We start from the raw sequence: 24,802 nt of genomic DNA on the forward strand, positions 1-24,802 counted from the left end.
CTGTAGCTCATAAAACCATATCCTTGGATCTAAAAGATGAGGTTCTTATATTTAATAAGACAAAAAAAGCTTGTTTCCAGGTACTATAGAATCAAAGATGAGGTTTCTGAAGTGACACTCCCTACAGCCACTAAACTTGTCTAATCTCAGATGAAAATGAAATAAGAGCCATATTTGTTTGACTTTGGAGGAGATTATTTATAGGCAAATGGTAGAGATTTCACAAAAAAGTTTTTAGAAAAAAAAAAAATGTAATACCCCACCTGTGGGGTTAAACCTGGCAACAGGTTAGCTTTAAAGGGGTTTTCCCTCAAAAGAAAATTATCACATCTGAATCGCCTAGTGATGTTAACACAATAAAGATAATTTTAACCCCTTACTTTACGTTACTCAGTGTTATTTCTGTTTTAGCTCCTATGACTCTCTATGGTGCGCAGTGCAAAATTCCAGGGTGTGGGCGGGGCCTCTCTAAGCAGACACATTATGATCCATCTAGTTCTCTAGGGTGACAATGTGGTTAGATTATCAGTGTACAGGTGTATGTACAAGTGAATCTGGCTTCTGACATTGTAATAGGCATCTAATGGATCTCATGCATCTCTGATCTGTCTCATTTCTTTGTCAATGTGTTAGTACAGAGTCAGTTCTGCTACATCTCTGTTATCAGTCTCAAAGACATGTGCCTGCATTCCCCTTCCCCGGATCACTTCTCTCCTAGTAGCTCGACACTTCTCGCAATCTCCTGCCAGGAAGTGAATCAGTGTCAGTCTCTGGGCTACATGCTAGGATTGCAGGGGGCTTAGCTACAGGCACAAGACACAGGGTCGGGCCGCCATGTTGGATGAGATTGTGCTGCTGAGATTACCAAGTCTGAAGTTACAGGGTCGGATCCAGGGGCAACTGAAATTGTGCACAGCAGGGCTGATAGAAATGCGAAATGCTGCATTATCATTGTAGAATCCCCTACCTTATGTTCTATAGTATCTAGATACTATTTTTTTCATATTAAAGATAAGAATCTCAGCTGTCAGATCACAGGCTTACAGGGCAGTACTTTGCACCTCCTATTAGAAGGTCTATTTGATGCAACACAATAATGAATTTTCTGCAGGACGGGTTATGTTCTATCCGGGCACACCCCTAATTACATAGGACACGTCCCTTAATTGGAGTTGTCAAATAAATGTGGCTCATGGCATTTCAGGTGCAAATGTCTCCAGTTTTCTGTGTACATTGATACATCTCCCCCTTTGTCTTTAGCGGTCTGTATCTGCAGTTTTGGAGCTCGAAAAGCCATTAGCATGTGATCTGAAAGATTAGATTCACAATAACTGGCGGTTCTTACGGTTATTTCAGGGCTTGTACAACAGGTCTCCTTTGATTTGCAAGAATCATTAGTAATTGAGATCATTTTCCCCTCTATGCCACCCCATGCCAAGTGGGTGTACATGGGCGTGTGGTGGCCCACCCCCTTATCTCTTGCCCCCTGCACGTTTTAAAAAATGAAAACCTTTTGTACGAAAAAAAAAAATATTCATTTTTCCATATTCTGCCGCTATTGGGGATTTTAACTTTTTTTTTTTTTTTACACATTTTCATATTTTTTAAACCCCTATGGTACCTTAACCATGTGGGGTATGATCGGTTGTACCATATACTAGCATAATACAGTATATGGTGACTTTGCACATTATCTGTTACAACGTGCCAACGATGTCAAAGGGAGCAAAAATCACCCAGTCAAAGGGACTGGAGTGATTTTGCAACAAAATTTGCGACTTTTAAAAAAGTCACACATCATAAATCTGACTTGCACATCTGGATTGTCTCAAAATATCAGACGTTAGCATGAAGAATAAAGAAGTAGAGTACAGTATTTTTCGGAGTATAAGGCGCACCATCATTAAATGCCTGCTAAAATGTCTAGGTTCATATATAAGGCGCACTGGACTATAAGGCGCACCTGATTATAAGGATGTATGACCAGCAGGTGGCAGACCTGTGCACAGTTCAAGGCAGCTGTTGTCTGTCAGTACGGTTCATATATAAGGGGCACATTTGATTTCTGAGAAAATAAAAGGATTATAGTCCGAAAAATACGGTAGATTATTACAATAAGTGGCAGAAAAAAGGTGCTAATATTGCTGTAAACGACCGATGTATCAATGCTGCCACTTTTATACGCCACGAAAACTGGTGCCCCCTCAGTCCTATTTCCCCAATATTTGTTTTACGCTATAAAAAAATGCTTCATTTAAGGAAAAAAAAAATATATTGTTACAAATCCACATCATATCATGTACGGTTTTTATTGCCAGGACTGATTGATTTTGAGATCTAATCAATAATCTCTGTAGCTCTGGAGAGATTTTGGCTCAGAATCAATTAAATCCTTTACCCCAAATGTTCTTTAAGCTGCAAATATAAAAAAATACCAAGATATGCCAAAAGAAAAGTCCAAGATGCCATTTATTGACGGACTGGTTACATCTGACAGTCCTACAAGAGGCATGCATCATTTCCTTTGAACGGAGGTGAACGCGGGCATCTGTATAGGCTGCATTGGCTGATGAATGGGCTGGAATAAGGGTTTCTTTCGAAGATCCGACATTTTAATAGATGGCAGGAGTTGGTTTCTTTTGATGATCTGCAGAGCCAGCTGGGTATTGCCTAGGAAAGATGCAAGAGACGTAAGATTATTGACCATGGTTCTGGTAACATTCAACTAACGAGTACGCTGGACCACTATGGGCTTGAAGGTGGGGAGTGAAAAATAAAGATTAGTGGTGGATATTTATACATTATATTGCCACTGGTTCACAGTGGAGAATGGAGAATGGATCAGCAGTATTTGTTCTACTAAAGGGGGGGGGGGGGGATGTAAATCTGTCTAAAAAAAAAAAAGTGTCGCTGTTGATGGATCTTGAAGGTTTTTGTCTCTGCATTTGTTTTTCCCTTTCAAAAGAAGTGGTGATTACAAACCAGAAGACACAGTACATGGATGGGATATCCTCGTAATTGCAGCACACTGATGCTATCATCTTTGTTTTGCAAGACTCCAAAGGATTTTTTTATTAAATTGTATAAAAATTATATTCATAAAATTTTTATAAACAATTTTGACAACAAATGAAGGAAATCATTATTCCTGCAAATGGAATGGAAGTAATGTCAGGTTGGGAGTTTCCAGATACCCTCCATGCTGCAGATTCACAGGGTGTTATACAGTCTCACACTCCTCCTCTGCTTTCTCAAGACTTCCCCCTACCTCTTCCTGAGATAATCTCACTGCAGCAAGGACCCTTCGACACTTGCTGAACTCGCATCACACCGGCAGCGAGTGCTGTCTAGATCGCCTAACATGCAGAGTTCAGTTCTGGTTTGCAGCGTTCGGGCCGGGAGATGCAGGCAGCACTCGCAAGTGTCATGCTCTGAACTCAGGCCACTGCCGCACTTACTGCGAGTGTGATCTAAGTTTCTGCACAAAGCGGGTGGGGGGGAACTTCTGCACAGTGTATATCTGCAGCATGGCCCCAGGGTTATCATGCTCGATTTTGATGGTAGATTTCCTTTAAACCGCAAAAAAGCCTAAATCAGTAGCTACACGACTTGTTAGACTGATACATACACTATGATAATGTATGTATTGTCCTACTCTATTGTCTTAACCCTTTAAGGACCTCGCCTTTTTTGTTTTTTCATGTCTATTTTTCACTCCCCCAATCAAAAATCTATAATCGGGTCTCTGTCACTATTTCTATCACCTCTCCTGTGAGCAGCTCACAAGGATCCCATCCCAGCCTTTATCTAGGCAATGCATACATCATCATAAAATCAACCCCTCTCCAGACCTGCAACCATCTATATACCACTATATAATCTCAGATGACTACAGCTCTGGATGTGACTGGAGTATCAATCTGATTTTACAGCATCTCCCACTCCAGTCACATCCTTTCTGCAAGTACTTCCCTCCCACAATCCGTTGCTCTGCAGGATGAGAAGACAACAGTGGCTATTTTTTCCAAGCTTGGTAATTCTTAAATAAAATACCAGAACTACAGTAAAGACTGACACAGGGGCAGAGCAGGGGGAGAGGGGAAGTTATCAGCATGTACATCAGACTCAGAGATGGGACCCCGCTGCAGAGGGAAGACACACATTCCTGGAATAACTGATGTGTAGACACATGGCGGAATACACACCTCAACACTGCAGGACCGCCCTCTAAAGACCCTAATCGCTAGAACAATTCCGTCAGTAGAAGTAGTCGGGCTACAGAACTAGGGAATGGTAATGTGAACACGGACGGATAGAGAAGCAGAGCAAATTTCTATCATTGGTTTGCAATTTTTATATCCAAGATGCTTTTCATTAAGCCACTTTATTTTGTTATAGCTCAGAGCAGTTATTCACAATCCCAGGCAATGCTGGGAACTACAGCTAGTAATCTATGTTTCGACTTGTCAAAACACAGGGCCAAAGTTCTGAAATAACAAATATATTTTCTGGTATACCTTGTCTTCCATTGAAATGTAGTAATTTGCTAACCAACTAATAGGCGTTTCCAGAGGAGTTTGCCTGCTCTACAGGGAACCATTGGCGATGTGCTTGAGGAGCAGCGATTTATATTACATAGATCACACTAATGTTACCAGGGCATGTCAGATTTACAATTTAGGAAGCTTCTATATCCAAGGGCTACAGGGACCGAGGAAAATATATGTAGTTCACAAATAATCGGAGCAAGAAAAATATACTTGTAATAAATCTTGGGAATAAAGTAAAGGCGACTTGATTTAATATTCAGAATTACTTTGTTTCCAGAGAGGAAAACCCAGGGACCTAATTTTTTTTTTTTTACAAATAAGGGACCGTTCAGTTATACTTCTTGTCATCACTTGTAATGTGGCTCCTGCAGGGAATGGCAGCGGCTTTCTGCAATTAATGCTATGGTGGATAGCTGAACAATCATAGCTATCTGCATGCAAATATTGGCAACATTGGTCTCTAAGCTCCATCTCCAGACCTGTACGTCTCACCAAAAAGGGCTCATTGTATGGGTTTATGTGCATAAATATTAGGAGATGAAGCCCCAGAATGTAATGCCGCTCATTGCGGTGTTCATTAGGGCTGCCAGGACATAAAGTGCATTTACCAAGGAAGCGAGACCCTGGGAATGTGTTAATATGTGTCATGTCTGGGTGTGTCTACTCCAAGTACAAATCCAGACTATTAAGATATTGTAAGATTGGAGTTCTTTGCTGATGACATTGACTTGTTTCAGAGGGAGAAGGATGTACCAGTGGTAGACAATGGAAAGAATGATCTGAAGTCATAAGAAAGAGGATCTATTAAAAGTACTATACTTTTTGCTACAATCATTTAAAAAGATTTAAAAGAAAGAAAATCTACAGAGTCTGCCAACTGATTTTGTCTAAATTTCCGGCTTTTGCTTTGGTTAAATTCCCTACACATCATATTGCAGTTCTTTGGTGGAAACATGTTATCTGTCGATTGTTGGATGCCAGATTACAGTAATTTTTCACAATTCTTACCATTCTGTAGCTCTAGATAGACTGCCAGCAGAATTGCCTCTGGTGGGATTTCCTTGGGATGGATCATGGATGCAGCCTTGAAAATGGTCATGGTAAGAAAAAAAAAAGGCAATTACCTAATGAATTAGAAAGCAAGAGGCTAATCTCTAGATGCATCTAAATGTACGGCTGAAATATGATCTCCGCCAAGGCCCATCCGGAGATTTAATACTACTACTTATATCTCTAATTGCCATGACGACTCCCTGTGGGCTCCACACCATCAGATACTGTCCACATTATCTGTAATGCTCCGCCGACACTATAACACCCCACTCATCCCACAGAGATATCTGTGCACCCAGGACAAGTCAGTCAAGACCACATACATACTGGATACATACAATGAATTTCAACACCCTTGAGAAGTGTAAAGACGTCATTGTCACTACAACTTTGCCCATAAATAATACAAAACAAAGTTGGCCGCCGATCATTTTCTCTGGATACATATTGTTTAAGTGGTTTAGTGGTCACAAACAACCTGACAGGTTCCCTTCAAGTTTCAAAGACAACCACCACCAAGACCAAAACTACACTGCTTAGACTGATACATACAAGAACCTCTTATCCAACATTACTGCCAAGGATGAGCGAGGGTTGTGTCACACCGTAATAATGATGGAGGTGCTCACTTGCTGTATTACACTGTCCACAGCAGGTTATGGGATTGTCTCCTTATGCATCATGTGTAATATAGAAGTAGTGTCTGTACTCTGCAATCAGGTAAGTGGTGCAGTACTGATTCTTGACGTTACTTTAAGGCTCCTGAAATTCCAACTGTGTTATCCGCTGTGCCTTCCTAAAATAAATCTCTAGTGATGATTTTGGGCATGCGTGAGGCCATCCTAAATGAACTGGCTGATCAAGTTATATGTGAGTAAAGCCACTTGTGCATCACTCCCTGGCACAGAGAAGGTCCCAAGCAGGAATACACACCCCCTAATGCACCTGCTCCAATGCAACTAACCATAAACAATAATAAAAAATGACCAATAAAAACATGATTTGTGACAGAGCATATAGCATATAGTTCCCAATAGAGAATCAATGATATTAGAGGTGATAAGATCTACCTGGTGAAGACATTTTCTTGCTTTGTCATATTCGCTTCGTAAACAGTATGCACTACCGAGGTTAAATAGCATCATGGTCCTGGCTGAGGTGACTGAACTTGGATAACACTGGGGCATTTGCTTTCCCACTGAAACAAAAAATACAGTAAAGTGATCAGCACAGAACAAAGATTATTGATGTAGAAATCAGTAGAGGTAAATCTTTCTCCTGTGAACGTTTGGTCCTGCAAGAGTTCAACCTGAATCAAGTGGATTTCGCCGTGCACATGTCTGTGGCTGTACATCGAGGTAGAGCTCTGCCCACCAGCAGCAGCAGATCATGTGTCATGATCCACACCAGAAGCAAGTGGATTTCAGCTTATTTCTGATGCCTGCAGAATGGCTGTTGCTTTATCTCCGGGGTGAATCCTGCAGCCATTCCTTAATGTGTGCAGATATGTCACCAATATTGTACCCTAATAAACTTTGGGTACGTGACCCAACAACAGTCACATTTGGGACTTCTGAGGACTTCTCCGTGGACACTTCTGGCCATTCAGGGGCGAGCTCTAACATGCAGTTATTACTGTCTGCACGCCTCCTCCCTGAACATCAGTCCCATGATTGGAGGGTCGGGCAGATGTCCTTGGCACACCACTCCAACCAGTGTCATGGGGTCCATGGAGGAGAAGTGCACACAGTTATAAGCAAAGGTTGTCTGTCCCAGTCTCTGGACACATGACCCACAGCTTGTACAAGTAGGTTATGTACAAACCCCTAATGGTAAACTTTGACCTTCTGCCATTTTATCAAAAAGCCACTAATTATTGCCAAAAACAGTCTAAGACCATATAGTTTTCCTTTAAAGAGAACCCGTCATGCAAAATAACCCCCCTAAACTAAATACATTTTCATAAACTGCCATTAGAGAGCATTGCCTCTATCCCTTCATTGTCCCTCTACATGCCTGTAAACCTAAGCAATGAGGTCCTAAAGCTGTATGCAAATGACCTGTGAAATGTCCAATGAAGCATTAGCATATTCAAGCTGTCCACTCTATTCATGAGTGGGAGGCACAGCCACACCCCCAGTGCATGACTGACAGCCTGTATAATGATGTGATGCTGTATAATGATGTGCTTCCTGGTGCTGGTGGCCACGCCCCTGCAGCCTGTGTGTGCATGTGTGTGTGTTTAGGAGAGATACAGCAGCTCCAGGCTGCAGCAATGTTACAGCAGAACATGTCAGATTCATGTGTAGCTGATGTCTGTGTCTCTCACCTGTATATTAGGAGGATGCATCATGTCAGTAGATGCAGCACACACACTAGCCATACATTACACACAGACATGAGCAGGAGGAGGAGAGGGGAGGGGTAACAGGGGTGACATCACTGCCTCTGACCATGTGACCAGCCTCATTTACTTGATAAAAAATATGTGATTTTACAATGATTAATGTATGAAATAACTAGATAAAGGCTGGGATGGGATCCTTGTGAGCTGCTCCAACAGGTAGTAGTGACAGGACAAGTGACAGAGACCTGATGACAGGTGTCCTTTAAGTTGTAGCTCTTGTTAAATATTTTCTTGAACACTGTATACAGGTGGACAGCTTACTTAGAGTAGCACATTTGACTCACCAGATTCCATTGGTTCATTTTCTCCTTTATCAGATGCTGCAAGTTTATAAAATAAAATACTGGATTAGTCTATCACAAGATGGTGAGGGGTAAAGCAAAGATTTTGCATAGTATAATTTACCATTAAAGGTCAACTGTAAAGCATAAAAACTTTTGCCTTACTCTGCACTAAACAAAAAATAAGCAATTTTCTAATTTACTTTAAAAAGCTTTCTGCAGGTGTTTTGCTAGCAGAGGTTTTACCAGCCAGAAACCAGAAAAACTCGGCTTATAAACCAGTATATACGGTAATTGTAAATTCTGACATGACTCCCAGGAGACAGTGGAAGTCCTGATGATCCCACCTTGTTAAGGAGATCGCACTGGTTTCGGACACCATCTTGACTACTGTCCGCCATCTTAGATACAGCGGCCATGTTCCCTGACCATTGTCAAGTTAATGTCATGATTCAAACTTCATTTTATGTAACCTGTTTGCTTGCCTGGCAGCTAATACCCTTTGACATTTAATGAGAAGCCAGTCTGTCCTTGATGCTGCATAATAATATGATTCTGGAGTCCACTTATCACCTTCTGGCAGAGGAAATTAGTATAAACAATATCTGTGTACAAGGTCCCCGAGAACTGAGCACAATTTTTTCCCCAGAATGTGCTGATGACCAATAACTTTTAATAACCAATAAATACTATTCACGCCTACTCTTCTGTCTGTGATATTATGCATTTTGAGATATTAAACGGGAGAAAATCTTTACATACACTAAGAGATTGACGTGTCTTAGTTTTGTTTTGGAGTTCCTGGTACCAGGACAACCATGAAATGGTTAATTAGGACTCACCTTACAAAAGTGAAGAGGGCTGTTTGGGCCCTGCATAAAAATCCCTATCACACCTACACATAGATTGACAGCCCACAGTGCGCACACAGTAATACAGAGAAAGTTCAGTATTCTGTAAGGGAGAGGTTATTGGGGATGTTATGGTCTTTAGGAGTTCAGCTAGGAATGCAAAAATCTGGCTCCATACATTACAATTAACAGCAAAAACTCTGCAACAGGTTCACTTTAAAACCAGTCATTTCAGTAACAATAGTTTACGTATAAGAAAGATGCTTTTTATCTGTTCTTCATACACTGTTTTATCAGATTTGTTATTTGACAGTTTTTGTAAAATGAGCTAAAAGCCAAGAGCTTTAAATACCCATAAATAAAAAAAAAAAAAACCTCTTAATTGTTTATGTTCAGTGGATGATAATCATAGACCTGATGAGTAAGCACACATTCTCTCCTCTGCAATATATGACAATACTGTGCATTATGCTTCAATGTCATGCAGAAAGGGCCATCTAATCTGCACTGTTCTCCAGGCAAAGCACATAATGATTATAACCATTTAAAAGGTTATGCTACAAATACGTGAGTCATTACATTAAGTATGTACGGACTGTCTGAATATACTTTGCCAATAAATTATGTAGCAAGGGGTGGGGAAATGTGTTTATGATCACATGTGTGCATTACTGCTTCCATCAGAGAGGAAGATAAAAGCACAATTTAGTCAAGTGTGGTTTCATTAACCTTGCTCCTGTTCATTCGATGAAATCCCAAGGGACACGTCTGTAACATTCTCTGGGTTCAAGTGAGTGATGGCATCCGAGATCCTGTCCAAAGAGATAAGTGCTTCGGCGGCATACAAATGCCCCAAGAACCTGCCATTAAAAAAAACAAAAAAAACCAACACACCTTAAAATTTTAGTAGTAGGACTGGTGCAGAAAACGAGTCAAACGTGATTGCGTGCATTCCAAATGTGCTTAAGTGTCAAAGGGGCTCTATTATATTTTCATATTAATGACCTCGACAGGTGCTATCCATATCCCATAGTACAGGGGTCAGGAACCTTTTTGGCTGAGAGAGCCATAAGCGCCACATATTTTAAAATATAATTCTGCGAGAGCCGTACAATGGGGCTTATTTACAGAGGGTCCCGCGGCCGCATTTTTGTCGGGGATCACGCCACCCGCCGCAGAACATTATTATACACCCGCCACCCCCCGCAGAACATTATTATACACCCGCCACCCCCCGCAGAACATTATTATACACCCGCCACCCCCCGCAGAACATTATTATACACCCGCCACCCCCCGCAGAACATTATTATACACCCGCCACCCCCCGCAGAACATTATTATACACCCGCCACCCCCCGCAGAACATTATTATACACCCGCCACCCCCCGCAGAACATTATTATACACCCGCCACCCCCCGCAGAACATTATTATACACCCGCCACCCCCCGCAGAACATTATTATACACACGCCACCCCCCGCAGAACATTATTATACACACGCCACCCCCCGCAGAACATTATTATACACACGCCACCCCCCCCGCAGAACATTATTATACACACGCCACCCCCCCCGCAGAACATCCCAATACACATTTGTTAAAGTGTCTGCGCCAGTTTTATGTGGCGGCTGCTCTGTGTCCCACAAGACTGCTAAACTGTTGTTACTGCTAAGCCGGACCATGTGCCACATTTATTACTGACGTGCACCACAATTTTGTCTTAGGTCCTAGCTATTTTGTATCTCAGCTGCTGCAGAACCTCACAATAATGTAGAAATGCAGTGGTGGGGGAAGATATGAGGGGATGATGCAGAGGGGTCTGTAAGGGACACATAGCTGCTCCTGCACACAGGACACTAAGGGGTTAGTGCAGAGTGTGAGGAGACACTGGGGGGAGGGAGGACTTATCTCTGGCTGATTCCTGGCTGCTGACTCCTTCTCCTCAGGTGCTGCATGTCTCCTCAGTATGCAGCTCTGGTCTCCTCTGTCTGAATCTCCCGCGCTGCTACATCCAGCGCTGGGATTGGCTGCAGGCAGTCTCCTCCCCTCCCTCGCTCACACATGGAGGAGACTGCTGCAGGGAAGGAGAGGGAGGCGCCGCCCCTGAATTAACCCCGCGGACCCCTGCACTGCTCTGCCGAATACATCCAGGGGCATTACTACAGCCAGATAAGGGCCCCTGGTCTTGACAGGCAGCGTAGCAGATGCCACGGCTGTAGTAATGCCCCTGGATAGGAGCCCTGGCTGCGAGCCAGATGCGGCCATCAAAAGAGCCATATCTGGCTCGCGAGCCATAGGTTCCCGACCCCTGCCATAGTACATCAGAGTAGGGAGATTTTATACAATTTCAAAGCTAAAAATTCTTTACTACAACAACTTCACAATGAAGATTTACATTTGTCTGGAAATATTTGACTTATTTAGATTTTATTAGTTTAGAACATTTATAATTCCTGTGTGATCGTTTTGAATTTTTTATTTACCTCACCATTCTGTTCACAAGACAGATCTTCCAGTTTATATCACACTGATAACATACATAACTGCAGGGTACATATAAGGAAATATACGTAAGGGGATACGTAAGCCGCGCCGAGCATCAGGGGCACTGGAAGGTATGCAAGTTTATTTTTGTATTGACTCATGTTTAAGCCGAGGTGAGGTTTTTCAGCACATTTTTTATATGGTAAGCAGTAAAATGGTAATAAACTTCAAGCTAAATATCACCATTTTTCAGGTTCAGAGCATGTGGTTTCATGTGGTCTTTTCCAGCTCGGTCTTTCATCCATTCTGCCTTTAACCGACAGTAGAACAATCATATCTCCTGATCTGTGGCACCCAGACACACAGTTCTGGTGAACGCTTAAAGTAGTAGGTTTCCTATAAAGAGGAGAATCTCCCCTTCAATATCATAATGATGAACCTGAGATGTCCACTGTTAAAGTCAGGAATAGACATCTGTATTTAAAAATCTAATTTTTTAAAGTATTTTAATAGTGAATAACTGTATCACCGAAAAAAAACAATCCAGATATTATATGAAAGAGGAGATTCTGCTCTTTAATATGCGTGTGTACGGGGCATGTGCACGTGGTGGAGAAGGAGTTAATGTAGCAGAAATCATAGTAGCAAAATCCTTTAAACTTGTGTTGGATTGTTTAAGCTTCCCTGGGAGTGGAGTGGTTTTTCGTATGGTATGGAAATAAGTATGTTGAAATAAGCTGCTGATTTGTGTGAAATATGCAGTGCTTTAAAGGTAATCTGTCTGCAGAAACTGAACTAATAAACCACTAGCAGTATGTGTTGCAGTAGCTTAACACATAACGCATCATCTTTTTTTTTTTTCCAATCAGCTTTGAAGCAAGATGTAAAAATAGTTGTATAAAGTCAAGCTGAAGTCCATCTCTCCCTGACTCCCACTCTGCTTTGACTGACATAATTCACTCAGACTTCTGGAGAGTCGGTTAAGATTTGCCCAGAGGCAGGCTGATATATTATAGCAGAGGGACTGAGGATTGGAGAGCTTGACTTCAGTGCTAAACACTCTTGCTTCATACAAACATTTTACATCTCTCTTTGTTTTTGATTATTTTCTGGATGAGGCCAACACAATGGGCCATGAAAGAAACATGTTTATTAGGTCAATTTCTCCAGGCAGGTTCCCTTTAAAGAAGCATTCCATGTGGATTTACAGCATAATACAGTAGCATTGTCGTACAGTAGTCGTACATAATACAGTAGCATTGCCCCATGCACGCATTGCAAAGGCCTTCTACTGCATATTTTTGATTCTGAGCATGTAAGTGACCATGTTTAACCTTGGACCATGGTGTTGCAGTGATTGGGTGACATGTGCAGCCTTAAAGTGACAACATATTACTAGTATAAAGTAAAATACATTTTGCTAGTGCATTTTTTCACTGTTAGCTGTATGGCAAAAAGTCAACTGAAGACAAAAGAACACGCCTTCTATAATAAAGGACACCGTTTACCCAAATGAATTTGTAGACTAGTGCGGCAGCAGCCATTCACTAAGGCAATTAATACCATAATGCACAGATTTCACAACCTCTGTGCTCTGAGCAGAAACAAAACAATCATTTGGTAACAAAGCTGTCACTGTGGGACAGGCGTAAAAACAAGTGAGGAAATTACCAGTTATGGTTCAACACTTCACACTTAAGGGTCACTCTCTGCCAGCTCTCGACGCTCCCACCTCCTGCTTTCTTTAACGCTTTCAGTAACCCAGCTCTCTACCATCCACAGCCGTGGGGTAGCAGCTTCCCTTGCTATAAATGAAATTGACCAGCTCCAAAACTAAACATGAGGAAAAAAAAAAAAACCGCACACTGCACAAGGCAAGCCTCCTTCTAGAATAAGTGAAAGGAAATATTCAGCCATAAAACTTGTAGTGAAGAAAAGAGGAGCGGCACTCACCATAACGTGCAATAGTCCTTTATTATCGGTGCATGGTACAGGGTAGTTGCGGGGCCTAGCGACGGGCCATTTCGCGATTACTAGCGCTTTCTCAAACCGTTGAACCACAATGTGATTGTGTTCATTTCAGTCCTGAGCTTAAAGAGGACCTGTCACCAGATTTTGCCCCTGACTAACAATGCCTGCTGATAAAGGGTTACAAGTCCTCCCCATATCATGTAAAATTAGCTGCCAGTGGGGTACTGTACCTTAAATACAGCCATTTATCTGATAATCAAATTAGCCCGGCTCTCCTGAGTGGAGAAGTGTCAGAGATACCAGTGAGCCACGCCCATTATTGTGACTGACAGCTCTGTGTCTCTCCAAATCACTACTCTGCCTCCTACTTAGGGACCATCTGCTAATATTCAACTACAGACATATAAAGCTCTATGTACAGATGGGAAATATTGTGTCAATCTTTTTACACGGTGCCTTGTGTTACATTCAAGACATTTGAACAGTGACATCATTGCTTATCCTTCAGACATCTAAGAATAGAAAACTGTACACCACACATGACATGAAATCACAGCAGCCTCCATGGAGGATGAAGAGTAGAAGTCCATGGAAGCTGCTGTCACTCTGGTCACATGAATGATCTGTGACTAGTAAGAAAGCATAAGGCATAGGGAGAATTAGGTAGGAGGCGCTGGCTGAGAAGGACACCCCCCCCCCCTCTAATGCCAGGTAATATAAGATAAATATAAGAAATAAGGGGATAATAAGAGATACCATTGCTGTGCAGAAGATGAAAAATGAAAAACAATTACTCTTCATCTGAGCTGGCAATGGTATACTATGCAAATAACTTTATTAAAGCGGTATTCCAGGAATCAGCATAAATATGCAAATGGATCTTTACAATATTAGCTAATACGTAATTAGTTGTTATTTAAAATTTTGCTCCTCTTACCAGAAAAATGCTGTGAACATACACTGTAATGGAGAGTTAAAATGCTACTGGCCCTTTAACCAGTCCGTTTATATCCTACACGTGGAGCATACACAGGACAGACGATGGCCGCAGGTCACATGTCCAGGTCACATGTCCTGCACCTGCCTGTGCAGGTCTGGTGATCACCACTTTTTTGGCTGTAGTCGGTTGGTTGCAGTGCACCAGTGAGATGTCATCTAAGTGAAGTGACGGCAGTTACACATTACTATGGTAACAGAGCATGAAAGTATGTTACATCATCAATGGGAGCAGAGCATAAGAGGGAGGAGGAGTTAGGTTGATTAGATTGTGAGCCCCATGGGGACAGGGACCAATTTGTCAAGCTTTGTGCAGCGCTGCGTAATCTGTAGGCACTATATAAATAAAGAATTATTATTATTATAATAAAGTGGCTTCATGTGGGTGTGGCCATATTGCTGCCAATCAGCAATCCCCACATCATCATCAAGGGTCATCACTTGGTCGCTTTTTGGTATATTAACAATATATTGCAATTCTGTACTATTAAGAGATTATTACACGAGTAGTTTAAAATTGAAAACTGAAATAACCCCCCTTTTCAAAAAAAACAAACAAAAAACTCAAAATAAAATCATAAATATATTGGTTATCCAGGCAAATTATCCAGTTAAAATTATCCCATTCAGTTTTTTCATGGGAGAAGCCTTCAAAAATGTCCACACCAAAGCTTTTCCACCAATTTGTGATCCATAAAAATTTAAATAAGTGATATAAAAAGGTCATACAGTTCTCAAAATGGCATCAATGAAAACATTAACTTGTCCTGAGAAAAATGACAGCTTAAACAGCTTCAAAAACCAATACAGGTACGGTGATGGAAAGACATTTTTTGCCAAGTTTTCATTGCCAAGTTGTTGTTTTTTTTTAATATATAGAGTTATTCAGATACCAAAAGACAAGTAAACTCTATAAATTTGGTATTCCCATGATCATACTGACCTATAGAATAAAGGGGATGTGTTGTCTGGAATGCATAATTGAAGCTGTAAACTGAAAGCTGACTAGAAAATGGTGCAACAGCTTTTTTTGTCAATTCCACCAGTTTGGTAATTTTTTTCCAGCTTCCCAGTAGATTGCACACAATTTAAAATGTCACCACTAGAAAGAATAATTTGTCCCACAGATAACAAGCCCTGATACATCTCTGTAAACGGAAAAATAAATACCAAAGTTATGGCTTTTGGAATGTGGGAACTTAAAAATGGGAATACAAAAAGTGAAAATGGATACTAACATTGGTGTGTGCCCCCTCTGGCAGGTTCCACTATTCTATAAGCTTCTTATGCCTATTATTATTATTATTTTTTTTAAAGAAGAAAGGCTTTAAAATTATGCAAATAGTGGCTCCAGGCTCCATTGACACAAATGCATAAATTTAAAAGCCTCTGTGTGTAAAAGCTAAAAGAAGAACAGATCTTGCCAGAAGTGGGGGCCACACCATTACGTGTGCTTCATCCTGGTAGTAGATGTCCTTTAAGGAGTTGATCCTAATTATTTAACATTATACCTTGTGAGTGTAAAAAAAGATTACAGCTAAATTCTACACACGCATACATATATACATACATACATCAGTGTGTACATGAAATTTGCATGTTTTGTGAAATGAGGAAATAGTAATAGGAAACAAACTTACTTTAATGATCCAGACAATCTGGGTTGCTGAAGTAGTTTTTCTGCATGGTTTAGGGCCATAAGGTTATCACCCAATGCCAATGCTACGTATGCACTACATGCAAGGACAGAACACCTGTGGAAGAAAGAGGGATACTTAAATAATCTAGAAATAAGATCCTGGTAAAAATGTAGAATTAGCCAAACTTCTGGGGACAAATAAGTTGCAATCGCCACTAGTTAGCCTTGTTTATATCGTACCCAGGCACCATGTGTAGGGGTACATCAAAGTCACCTCATAGCCCAGCAATGTTTTGGTTGGTTGTCCTAGCCAGGTACATTGCTGACATTTCCATGTGTTCAAGGCATAATGAAGAATTCTTTACAGGTAGTCCCCGGGTTATGTAAGAGTTAGGTTCTTTAGGTTTGTTTTTAAGTTGAATTTGTATGCAAGACGGAATTGTTTAGTTTATAATTGTAGCTCCAGGCAAATATTTTTTTTTGTCCCAGTGACAATTGGATTTTCAAAATTTTTTGTTGTGATGGGACCAATTGTAGTTATCAATTAAAATGTCTGGGACTAAAATAAAGCATCCAGAGATCTTCACCAGAGGTCACATTGGACAGAGAGCTCAGTCTTTTACTAAGGGTCATCTGTAAGTCGGGTGTCCTTAAGTAGGGGGGCCGCCTGTATTTACAAAAAGGTATCTTTTTGAGAAAAATGCAATATAGTATACATGTTGAGAATGTGTTTGTAGTAGAGGAGATGGGCTTGGTGAGTGAAAAACAGAATGTACACAAACCATGTACATATCATTTATGTCACACACAGAAACCTTTAGACATCAAATAGCTAAATGAATAGCAGAAAGTAAAGTAAAAGGCCAAATAAAGAAACTATAGAGTCATAACAGTGTGTCCGTAGTGGTGTGTGGCTTCTGGTCACATGCTTTCACTAGAATATGTAATAGCTGGGATATTTCAGATGCTGTAGGCTGCCACAGAAAGCAAATTTCACAAAGGTTAACACGTGTTGGAGTTTATAGTTATTCTAGTCATGCTAAAACCTAAAGTTGTTCAAGGAAATAAAAGCACAAGTAACTGGCAACTTTCTACAGAAAAAGGCAGTGGGGTGGGGGGTGCTCTTAGTTTGCAGAATACTGCATATAATCAATTATAATAAATTATAAAATGGGGGCCACTCTGGAAAACGAAGATTATGATACTGGATGTAACTTTGCGGATAATATAACACTTCAGCTAGGATAAAGTATTTCCTACGCATACTTTTGAATGCAGCCATCTTACCTAGGCTGCTGTTGATAGCAATTGGATATATTCAGCCACATAGCCCAGAGATATTCACAATATCACTTATTGTGAATAGCAGTGTGCCTTTCCTTCTTTCTACTAGACCAGAGCCTCTAAGTAAATCCGGCGTGCAGTAAAACAGCGGAAGACAACACCAGTCTTAAAAGAAAAAAGTTAGATCTGGTGGTAGATGGCTAGTAACATGCTAAGCACAAATCCATTATTACCTATTCCTAAACTACACTTTATCTAGCTAATATGCTAATTATTGGCAGAGGCTACTGGGGTATGTATTAGCCTTTGCTCTCATTGCCTGGAGAGGCTAATCCAAACCACAGCAGCCTCTGCAGATACTTAGCATATTAGCTAGATAAACTGCAATTTACTTTAGGAATGATTTTAGGATTAGGTAAAACAGATTAACATGTTACCAGCCAACTACCATCAGATCTACCTGTATAGGTAGACTTCTGATGGTAGGTTTCCTTTAATACATTTTCCATTAATTAATTCTCCTTCCCTTTTTGTCAGAGGTGTATCTGAAAACTGTACCGAAGTCGGTACATAGCAAACTGAGGAGAAAAGGAAAATTAACCCCTTACAACCTGGAGAATATTTAGCTTAATATTCTAGCACTGTAAGGAGTCAAGTCTATCAATGGACTATATAAAAGCTGTTTCAAAATGATTTTTAATGAACTGGAATATCCACTTCCCCATTTTAAAACAAACATATTGTGCAGCTCGCCTTTTACTTTCCAGAGTTATATTATCCTGGTCTCCGCTCACTGATATCAGACAAGAAGTACAAAAAAATTCTATAACATTTTAGAAGGAAAGAGGCCATGGAAATATAAGAAGATTAGCATAGTAATTTCTAACTTCTAACATAGTAATTTTCTTTGCCCTATTTAAAAATCTATTCCATCCTGCCCACATTTCCCATGATACTTTGTATTCTCCTGTCAAGTAACAGTTTCAATGCCGTAGAGGTTTCAATAAGTAAATCCACTGAGCTTCATATGGCCTGGCAGCTTTCTTCACATAGGTGTGCATAGAATAAGTAGTAGAATACTGCTGTGAAATTTTTATCATAGTATAGTCTAGGTCAGTGGTGGCGAACCTATGGCATGGGTGCCAGAGGTGGCACCCTGAGCCCTTTCTGCAGGCACTCAGGCCATTGTCCAAGGATAGAGTTCACCAAATACTTAATCTTCAATTTAACAGATGCTGCTCTCAGCGCTTTTTTAAAGTGACACTATTGGCTGTTTGGAACTGCGGGGAAGTAAGGTGTTGACAGAACTGCATTATCTTTGGAGGTCCTCCTGCTGGACCCACCATACTTCCTGTACAGAGAGACCCTGGAAATAAGCTACGATAGTTTGAATTTGCCCTCCTTCTGAATTTGCATGATTTTGATGGTAGATTTCCTTTAAGGTGACATAATACATGAAATAAAGGGCTGCCTCGATCAGCATTGCAAGTAAATAAAAAGTTAACACAACCTTAGATGCTTGGCGTTTATAACACCATGTTAGCTGAAAAATCCTCTAAATATTATGGGTCAGCTATGTGATGCCATAACCTCGCCTAAATACACAATCATTGTGCTATGAATAGTATTTTACAACAAGGAGATTATTTTTGTAGATGCCTTTATGGATCCTATAGGAGATAGGACTATCATGATGAATAATCAGCAGGGCAGAACACCATCAGATATTCTGCATCTCATGACCTCCAGCAAGATTACGGAGAAGCTAAAAACACACAATTAAGGCGGCAATATTAGTAAGCCAACAATAACTCACCGACCGTTTAACTTACAACTAATGAAAACTACTGTCAATCTGTGTTCTCCATTGGGATGCAGGAAACTGAGGTGTTACCAAACGGAGCTGCCTACCTTTCCAAAGTAAACTGTACATTTCAAAGATCCATCAGTAAACTGAAACCCTTACATACGTTTCAGAAGATTAGTCACCACTAGCAGCCTATGTACACGACGGCTTTTCCCTCAAACATTAATTGCGACTTCTATTGGAACACATTTTTGGTTTACACCATACAACTCCACATTGTACATTCAGACATCCCGCACGCTTGTCCGCTGCTACCACAATGCTCTGCTGTGGCGTATGTTGGCACCTAATAAATAAATTGTTTTGTAAGCGCACCGCTGACTTGGAAACATGCGAGAAACAAATGCCTTGTGCAGAGCCCAAGGTGATAAGACCTGAGATTTACCACGTCCTCTTCCTGGATCACACAGAAAACATTCCTGCAAGGAAATCCGAGCCACACATTTACCCCTTCAAACAATCACACAACAGGATATGAGCATATTAAGTTAAGCCAGTGACTTCTGCACTGGACTCTCCCAACAGGCACCCCTTCATTTACTGGATTCAGCACTAATTGGAGGGCTGGGATGCATTTAAAATGCTAATTCTATTTCATGTAAGGCTCACAGTAAGAGAAAATAACAAATAGTATGCTAAATCACAAATAAAATAAGACAACAGTAAAGAAAATACATTCCTATAATGAAGAAATCTATTTATTCCCTCGCTGCTTGAACCAAATGGGAGACTTGTATGTCATCTTTTCCGTGACAACTACAGTTATGACAGCAAGGAAGCTATGATCTCACTTGAAAATAGGCTAAAACATTAACATTTACTTTATGTAATCTCCAATTAGTGTATATCATGCAGGGCTAGGAGAGTGGGGACTATGCTGTGGATAAGGGTTATGCTTATGAGGATATGAAGTAGGTTGCATAGAAAATTGTGTTAATTGACTAGGCTATATTGCAATAGCTGAGAGGGAAGGAGGAGATCATTACACAGCCTGCTATGCAAGGCAGTATAGGATTTGTAGTCTCAGCATCCATACAAATACTGAAGAAAGTTAAAAGCCCCCACCCCAGAAATAAACCCAAGTGTTTGGTGTGCAATTTTCAGATTTAATATTTTAATCCATGTTATAACTAGGAAAACACCATACATATTTTACTATAATATACCATATCTGGGAAATTGAACTGAGCATGTAAAAATAATGTGCTAAAAATATCATCCCAATTACTACCACTTGGTCTCCTACTGGTCTCTTGACACTTGGTCAATCGCTGGCTGAGATAGGAAATAGGTTTCTAGTAAGCATGTCTCCAAGCATTGGCGGGACATCCTGGACAAAACTCAAGTTTTGTCCAGGATAGAAGATAGGAGGTTCGGTCTGAGAAATCCTTCCAGCGTGCAGAGCGTTTTTCTCAGACCCAATCCACAATGGGCAACCATCCTAAGAGAGACCATGAAGCAGAACAGTGTGGAGGAGGGGGGGGGGGGGGTAGAGTTAATTAAAATGGGAACCATGAATAATATATATATATATATATATATATTTTTTTTTTTTTACCATTTCTTTGGAGTATTTTCTTGAAATCCCTGCAGATGAATATCAAGATTATAATCAAAGTCTTCCTTTCCAATTTTTGCTCGATCTTCTAAACAAAATTTCAGCCCCAAAACAGTCAAATTGCAGTGCTATTACAGCTGGAAGGATCTTGTTCCCCACTTTAAATGAAAGTGTAGAGTAGTAATGTGCACTTAAAACGGTAGGTTTCTATTATTTCACCTCTTTAAACAGCTCTTCTCTTTCTAGCAAGTAGAGACTTCAAGCTACAGAATGAAATATGAGGCTGTGGAGGTGACTTTTAGGAAGCTGAGGGGATCACGTTTTGTAGGCTTCATGTGGAGCTAGCAAGTAGAATCGTGAGAACACAGAAAACGACTTCCCTAAAGGTAGGTGGGCCATTACAGCTGCAACCTTCTGGTAACTGTGCAACCTTCTGGTAACTGTCAAGCCCACTCCTGGTCTAGCAACAAGCCATATATTTCATGGCAAGGCCTGGGGCGTCTTTATTCCTCCATTCCCAGGAGACACACACTTTAATTATGCTCCAAAACAGGTCCCCAAGCCCATTCGTGCAAGTACTGTTGTGTCCCTTCCCAGATGTCACATCCAATATGAACACACACAAAAGCTCCTCAGTAATGAAGCAAGTTCATTCCAGTTCTGCCAGGAGCTGTGTTCTTTACAAAAATGCATGTACACATCTCCACTACAGATGGAGAGACATGCAATGTACATGCACTACTAACCGACTAACCAAGAACATATGATACCATACTGACAATATAGCCCCTAAGATCAAGAATCTGCAGACCCCGCCAATCCATATAATATCAATTCCAATTGTATCCCATGAAATTTGATTTAGCTTCTAACTATATAATACACTTATGACTTTCAAGTTTTAAGTCTGCCCATCAATCTAAATCCACTTCTTTTTTAAGTCACACAATTCCTCAAAAAGTCCTGGATTATGCTAGTCTTTTCCAGGACCACACAAATATACAGAAAATTCTTATGAGAAAACTGTGCCACGTGTCTGAGGGAGTTTGCCATTAATTCTAAGTAACAGCATTTCCAAGATGAAATGTCACATCAGCTAAGTGTTTGCTTAACCAAGTTAGACAGACTTCTGGAGCAGAAGAAGCCTAAGCACAGGCAACACAGGCAAATCACTTAATCCTAAACCTTGCACTTCCTCCATGGACTCCTTTACACACAAGGCAACTTATTATCATAAAAACAATATACATTAAAAAAATTATAGATTACAGCCTCTAGAATTCCCCCTCCATTTTCAACGTAGACAGGCTCTTTGACAAGGTAAAATTAATTTTGATATTGGCATCTGAAGCACCTGTAACATTGTCAGCTGTAAAAAGATTTTTGTACAATCTGTTACCTTACAGGTAATTTACTAACCATCTACACAAAAGGCAAGAGAAAAAGTAAGCGGGGCTTAGCGACAGCAGCATAAAACAACAGATTTAGGAATTCTCAAAGCAGAAAAATTTGAAGGAAAAAAAATATAAGCAAATCCATTCCAGGTCACCTTAAAAGGGGTATTCTCAGTAAGACAAGATTCTTAACCCCTTATCACCGACACTAGTTTTCAGTTTAATGACCAGACACGTTTTTTCAAATCTGACATGTGTCACGATAATTGGTTATAACTTCGGAACGCTTTAACATATCCCGGTGATTTTGAGAGTGTTTTCTCATGACACATTGTACTTCATGTTAGTTGTAAAATTTAAGTGATAAGTTTTGTGTTTCGTTCTGAAAAACTTGAAAATTTGGCAAAAATTCGTAAAAATTCTTCATTTTCCAAGTTTGAAATGTTCTGCTTTCCAGACAGGAAGTAAAACTACCCAAAAAGCTTGATAATTAACATTTCCGGAATGTCTGCTTTATGTTGCGATTATATTTTAGGCGTCCTCTCATTTTATATTAAAAAACTTCTATTAAGTCTATTAACCCTTTAAGTGTTTTAAAAGAGTTAAAACAATATGGACCTGCGATTTAGAAACTTTTGAATTTTTTGGGAAAATACATTCATTTAGGCCAAAACTGACAGTTTCATAATAAATTAAATGATGAAGCTCTCGGCAACATTTGATGCCCAATTTCTCCCGAGTGTACCGATATACCATATGTGGTGGTAAACTGCTGTATGGCCGCACGGCCGGGCATAGAATGAAAGCAGCGCCATTCACAGATTTGTATTGTCACAATGTATAGGCTATACATTTTAATTATTTTGGTAATGTGAACATATGAGGCTTATCATTTGTGGGATGAGATACAATGTATAGATAATTTATTTTGGGGGTCTATAGCTTATTCATGAGATTTTATTAACTATTTTTAGCCCTTTTTTAATTCCCCCACTCACCGTAACGTAAAAATAATATTTTATCTTTGTTCTCTGGTTGACTACCATTGCGGTGATACCTCTTTTATATAGCTTTTCTTTGCTCAATTTTACTCAGCAAAAGCAATATTGGAGAAAATCGAATTTTTATTACTATCGACAAATTTTTAGGGCCATAACTTCTGTATTTTTCTGTTGTCAGATCTTGAGTTGTTCTTTTCAGTTGTATCATGTGGGAACATAACTTTTTTTTAATCACTTTTTAGAACATTTTTTGTGATGGTGTTAGATAAAAAAAAATAGTATATTACAGGAAATTTTTATGTTTTTTACGATGCTCAGCGAGCGGGTTCAATATATTGATTTAGATTTATTGTACAGATTAATCCGGACGCGGTGATACCAAATATGTACTTTTTTGTGTTTTATATACTTTATTTGCATTTTATGTGTAACTGGGGAGATTATGGGACTTTTATTTTATTTAATTACAAAATGATTTGATTTTTTTTTATATTTTACTTTTTTTTACATTTTCTACCCTTTGGCTTTAACAAGCATTCATCCGATCGCTTGTTCAAGCCTTTACACTGCAATACAAGTGCCAGGCGGAACCCGGCAGAAAGAGGAGCTGGCAGCCTCAGGGCACTCGCTGGACCCCAGGGCTGCGGCAGGAGGGATCGGATCCAGCAGGAGCACCCGCTTTTCCTCCTTTCCACCTGTGCTCCAGCGGTCATAGCACCGCATCTCATCTCCATTTCTACTTATAAAATCAGACATTCCTCAGGCACGGATTGCAAGGTATAAGACCGAAACGTTGCAAAATAATAATTTTTGTTGGATTGCTATACTGTTTACTCTGAATTAAATAAATTCTCCTTAATTTTTGACCTATAAGGAGTGCTAAGTTATCTTTTCTCTGTATATATGGAGTAGTAACCTACTTTTGCACCCATATACTCCGAAACATCGAGTGACGTATTTTTTCCAATATGTGTTATGATTTTGACCTTTATCACATCATAAGTCATTTGATTATCAATTTATTTTATAGTGAATAACATTTTATTTTTACTTTTTTTATTTCTTCCAGCATGGGTCATGAACAAGCAATCACCGGATTGCTTGTTCATGATAATACCCTGCAATAATTATTACAGGGCATTAGCTCAGTCAGCTTTTGTCACTCCGATTGCGGGTGTTACATTTCTCAGATTTAATTCCACCAGTCCTGGTGTTTACAATTTGGTTGGATTCTTCTCAGGAATACTTTTTCTTGTCTACATGCTGCAGTGCTCTCTGCCTCTCCCCCCTGTATTACAAGACCAGAGAGAGAGAGGCATAGCCGAGCCAACTTATAGGTGAGATAGCAAAACCAAGTGTTTCTTTGTGTTGAACATACATTACTTTGATCTGTTTTTCTCTTTTTCTGTTTGTCAGATATTAGTAGAATCTTCAGTAGCTAAATGAAAATGAAGATAT

General features: G+C 40.1%; 1 protein-coding gene across 5 annotated transcripts in view; it reads right to left on the reverse strand.

Moving 5' to 3' along the window:
• Window positions 1-2,451: 2,451 nt before the first annotated feature.
• CNOT10 (CCR4-NOT transcription complex subunit 10) overlaps window positions 2,452-24,802 on the reverse strand; it is a 54,609-nt gene continuing 32,258 nt past the window's right edge. For all 5 annotated transcript variants that reach the window (XM_072153560.1, XM_072153556.1, XM_072153557.1 and 2 more), the window contains 6 exons: window positions 16,242-16,355; window positions 9,872-10,002; window positions 8,295-8,330; window positions 6,674-6,801; window positions 5,559-5,634; window positions 2,452-2,670 (listed from right to left, as the gene is read on the reverse strand). In XM_072153560.1, coding sequence (XP_072009661.1) covers window positions 2,516-2,670; window positions 5,559-5,634; window positions 6,674-6,801; window positions 8,295-8,330; window positions 9,872-10,002; window positions 16,242-16,355 — 640 coding nt within the window. In that variant the 3' untranslated portion in view covers window positions 2,452-2,515. The remainder of the gene's footprint in view (window positions 2,671-5,558; window positions 5,635-6,673; window positions 6,802-8,294; window positions 8,331-9,871; window positions 10,003-16,241; window positions 16,356-24,802) is intronic.

The sequence above is a fragment of the Engystomops pustulosus genome, chromosome 5 (genome assembly GCF_040894005.1).
Source record: "Engystomops pustulosus chromosome 5, aEngPut4.maternal, whole genome shotgun sequence".
In the NCBI taxonomy this organism is placed as follows: domain Eukaryota; kingdom Metazoa; phylum Chordata; class Amphibia; order Anura; family Leptodactylidae; genus Engystomops; species Engystomops pustulosus.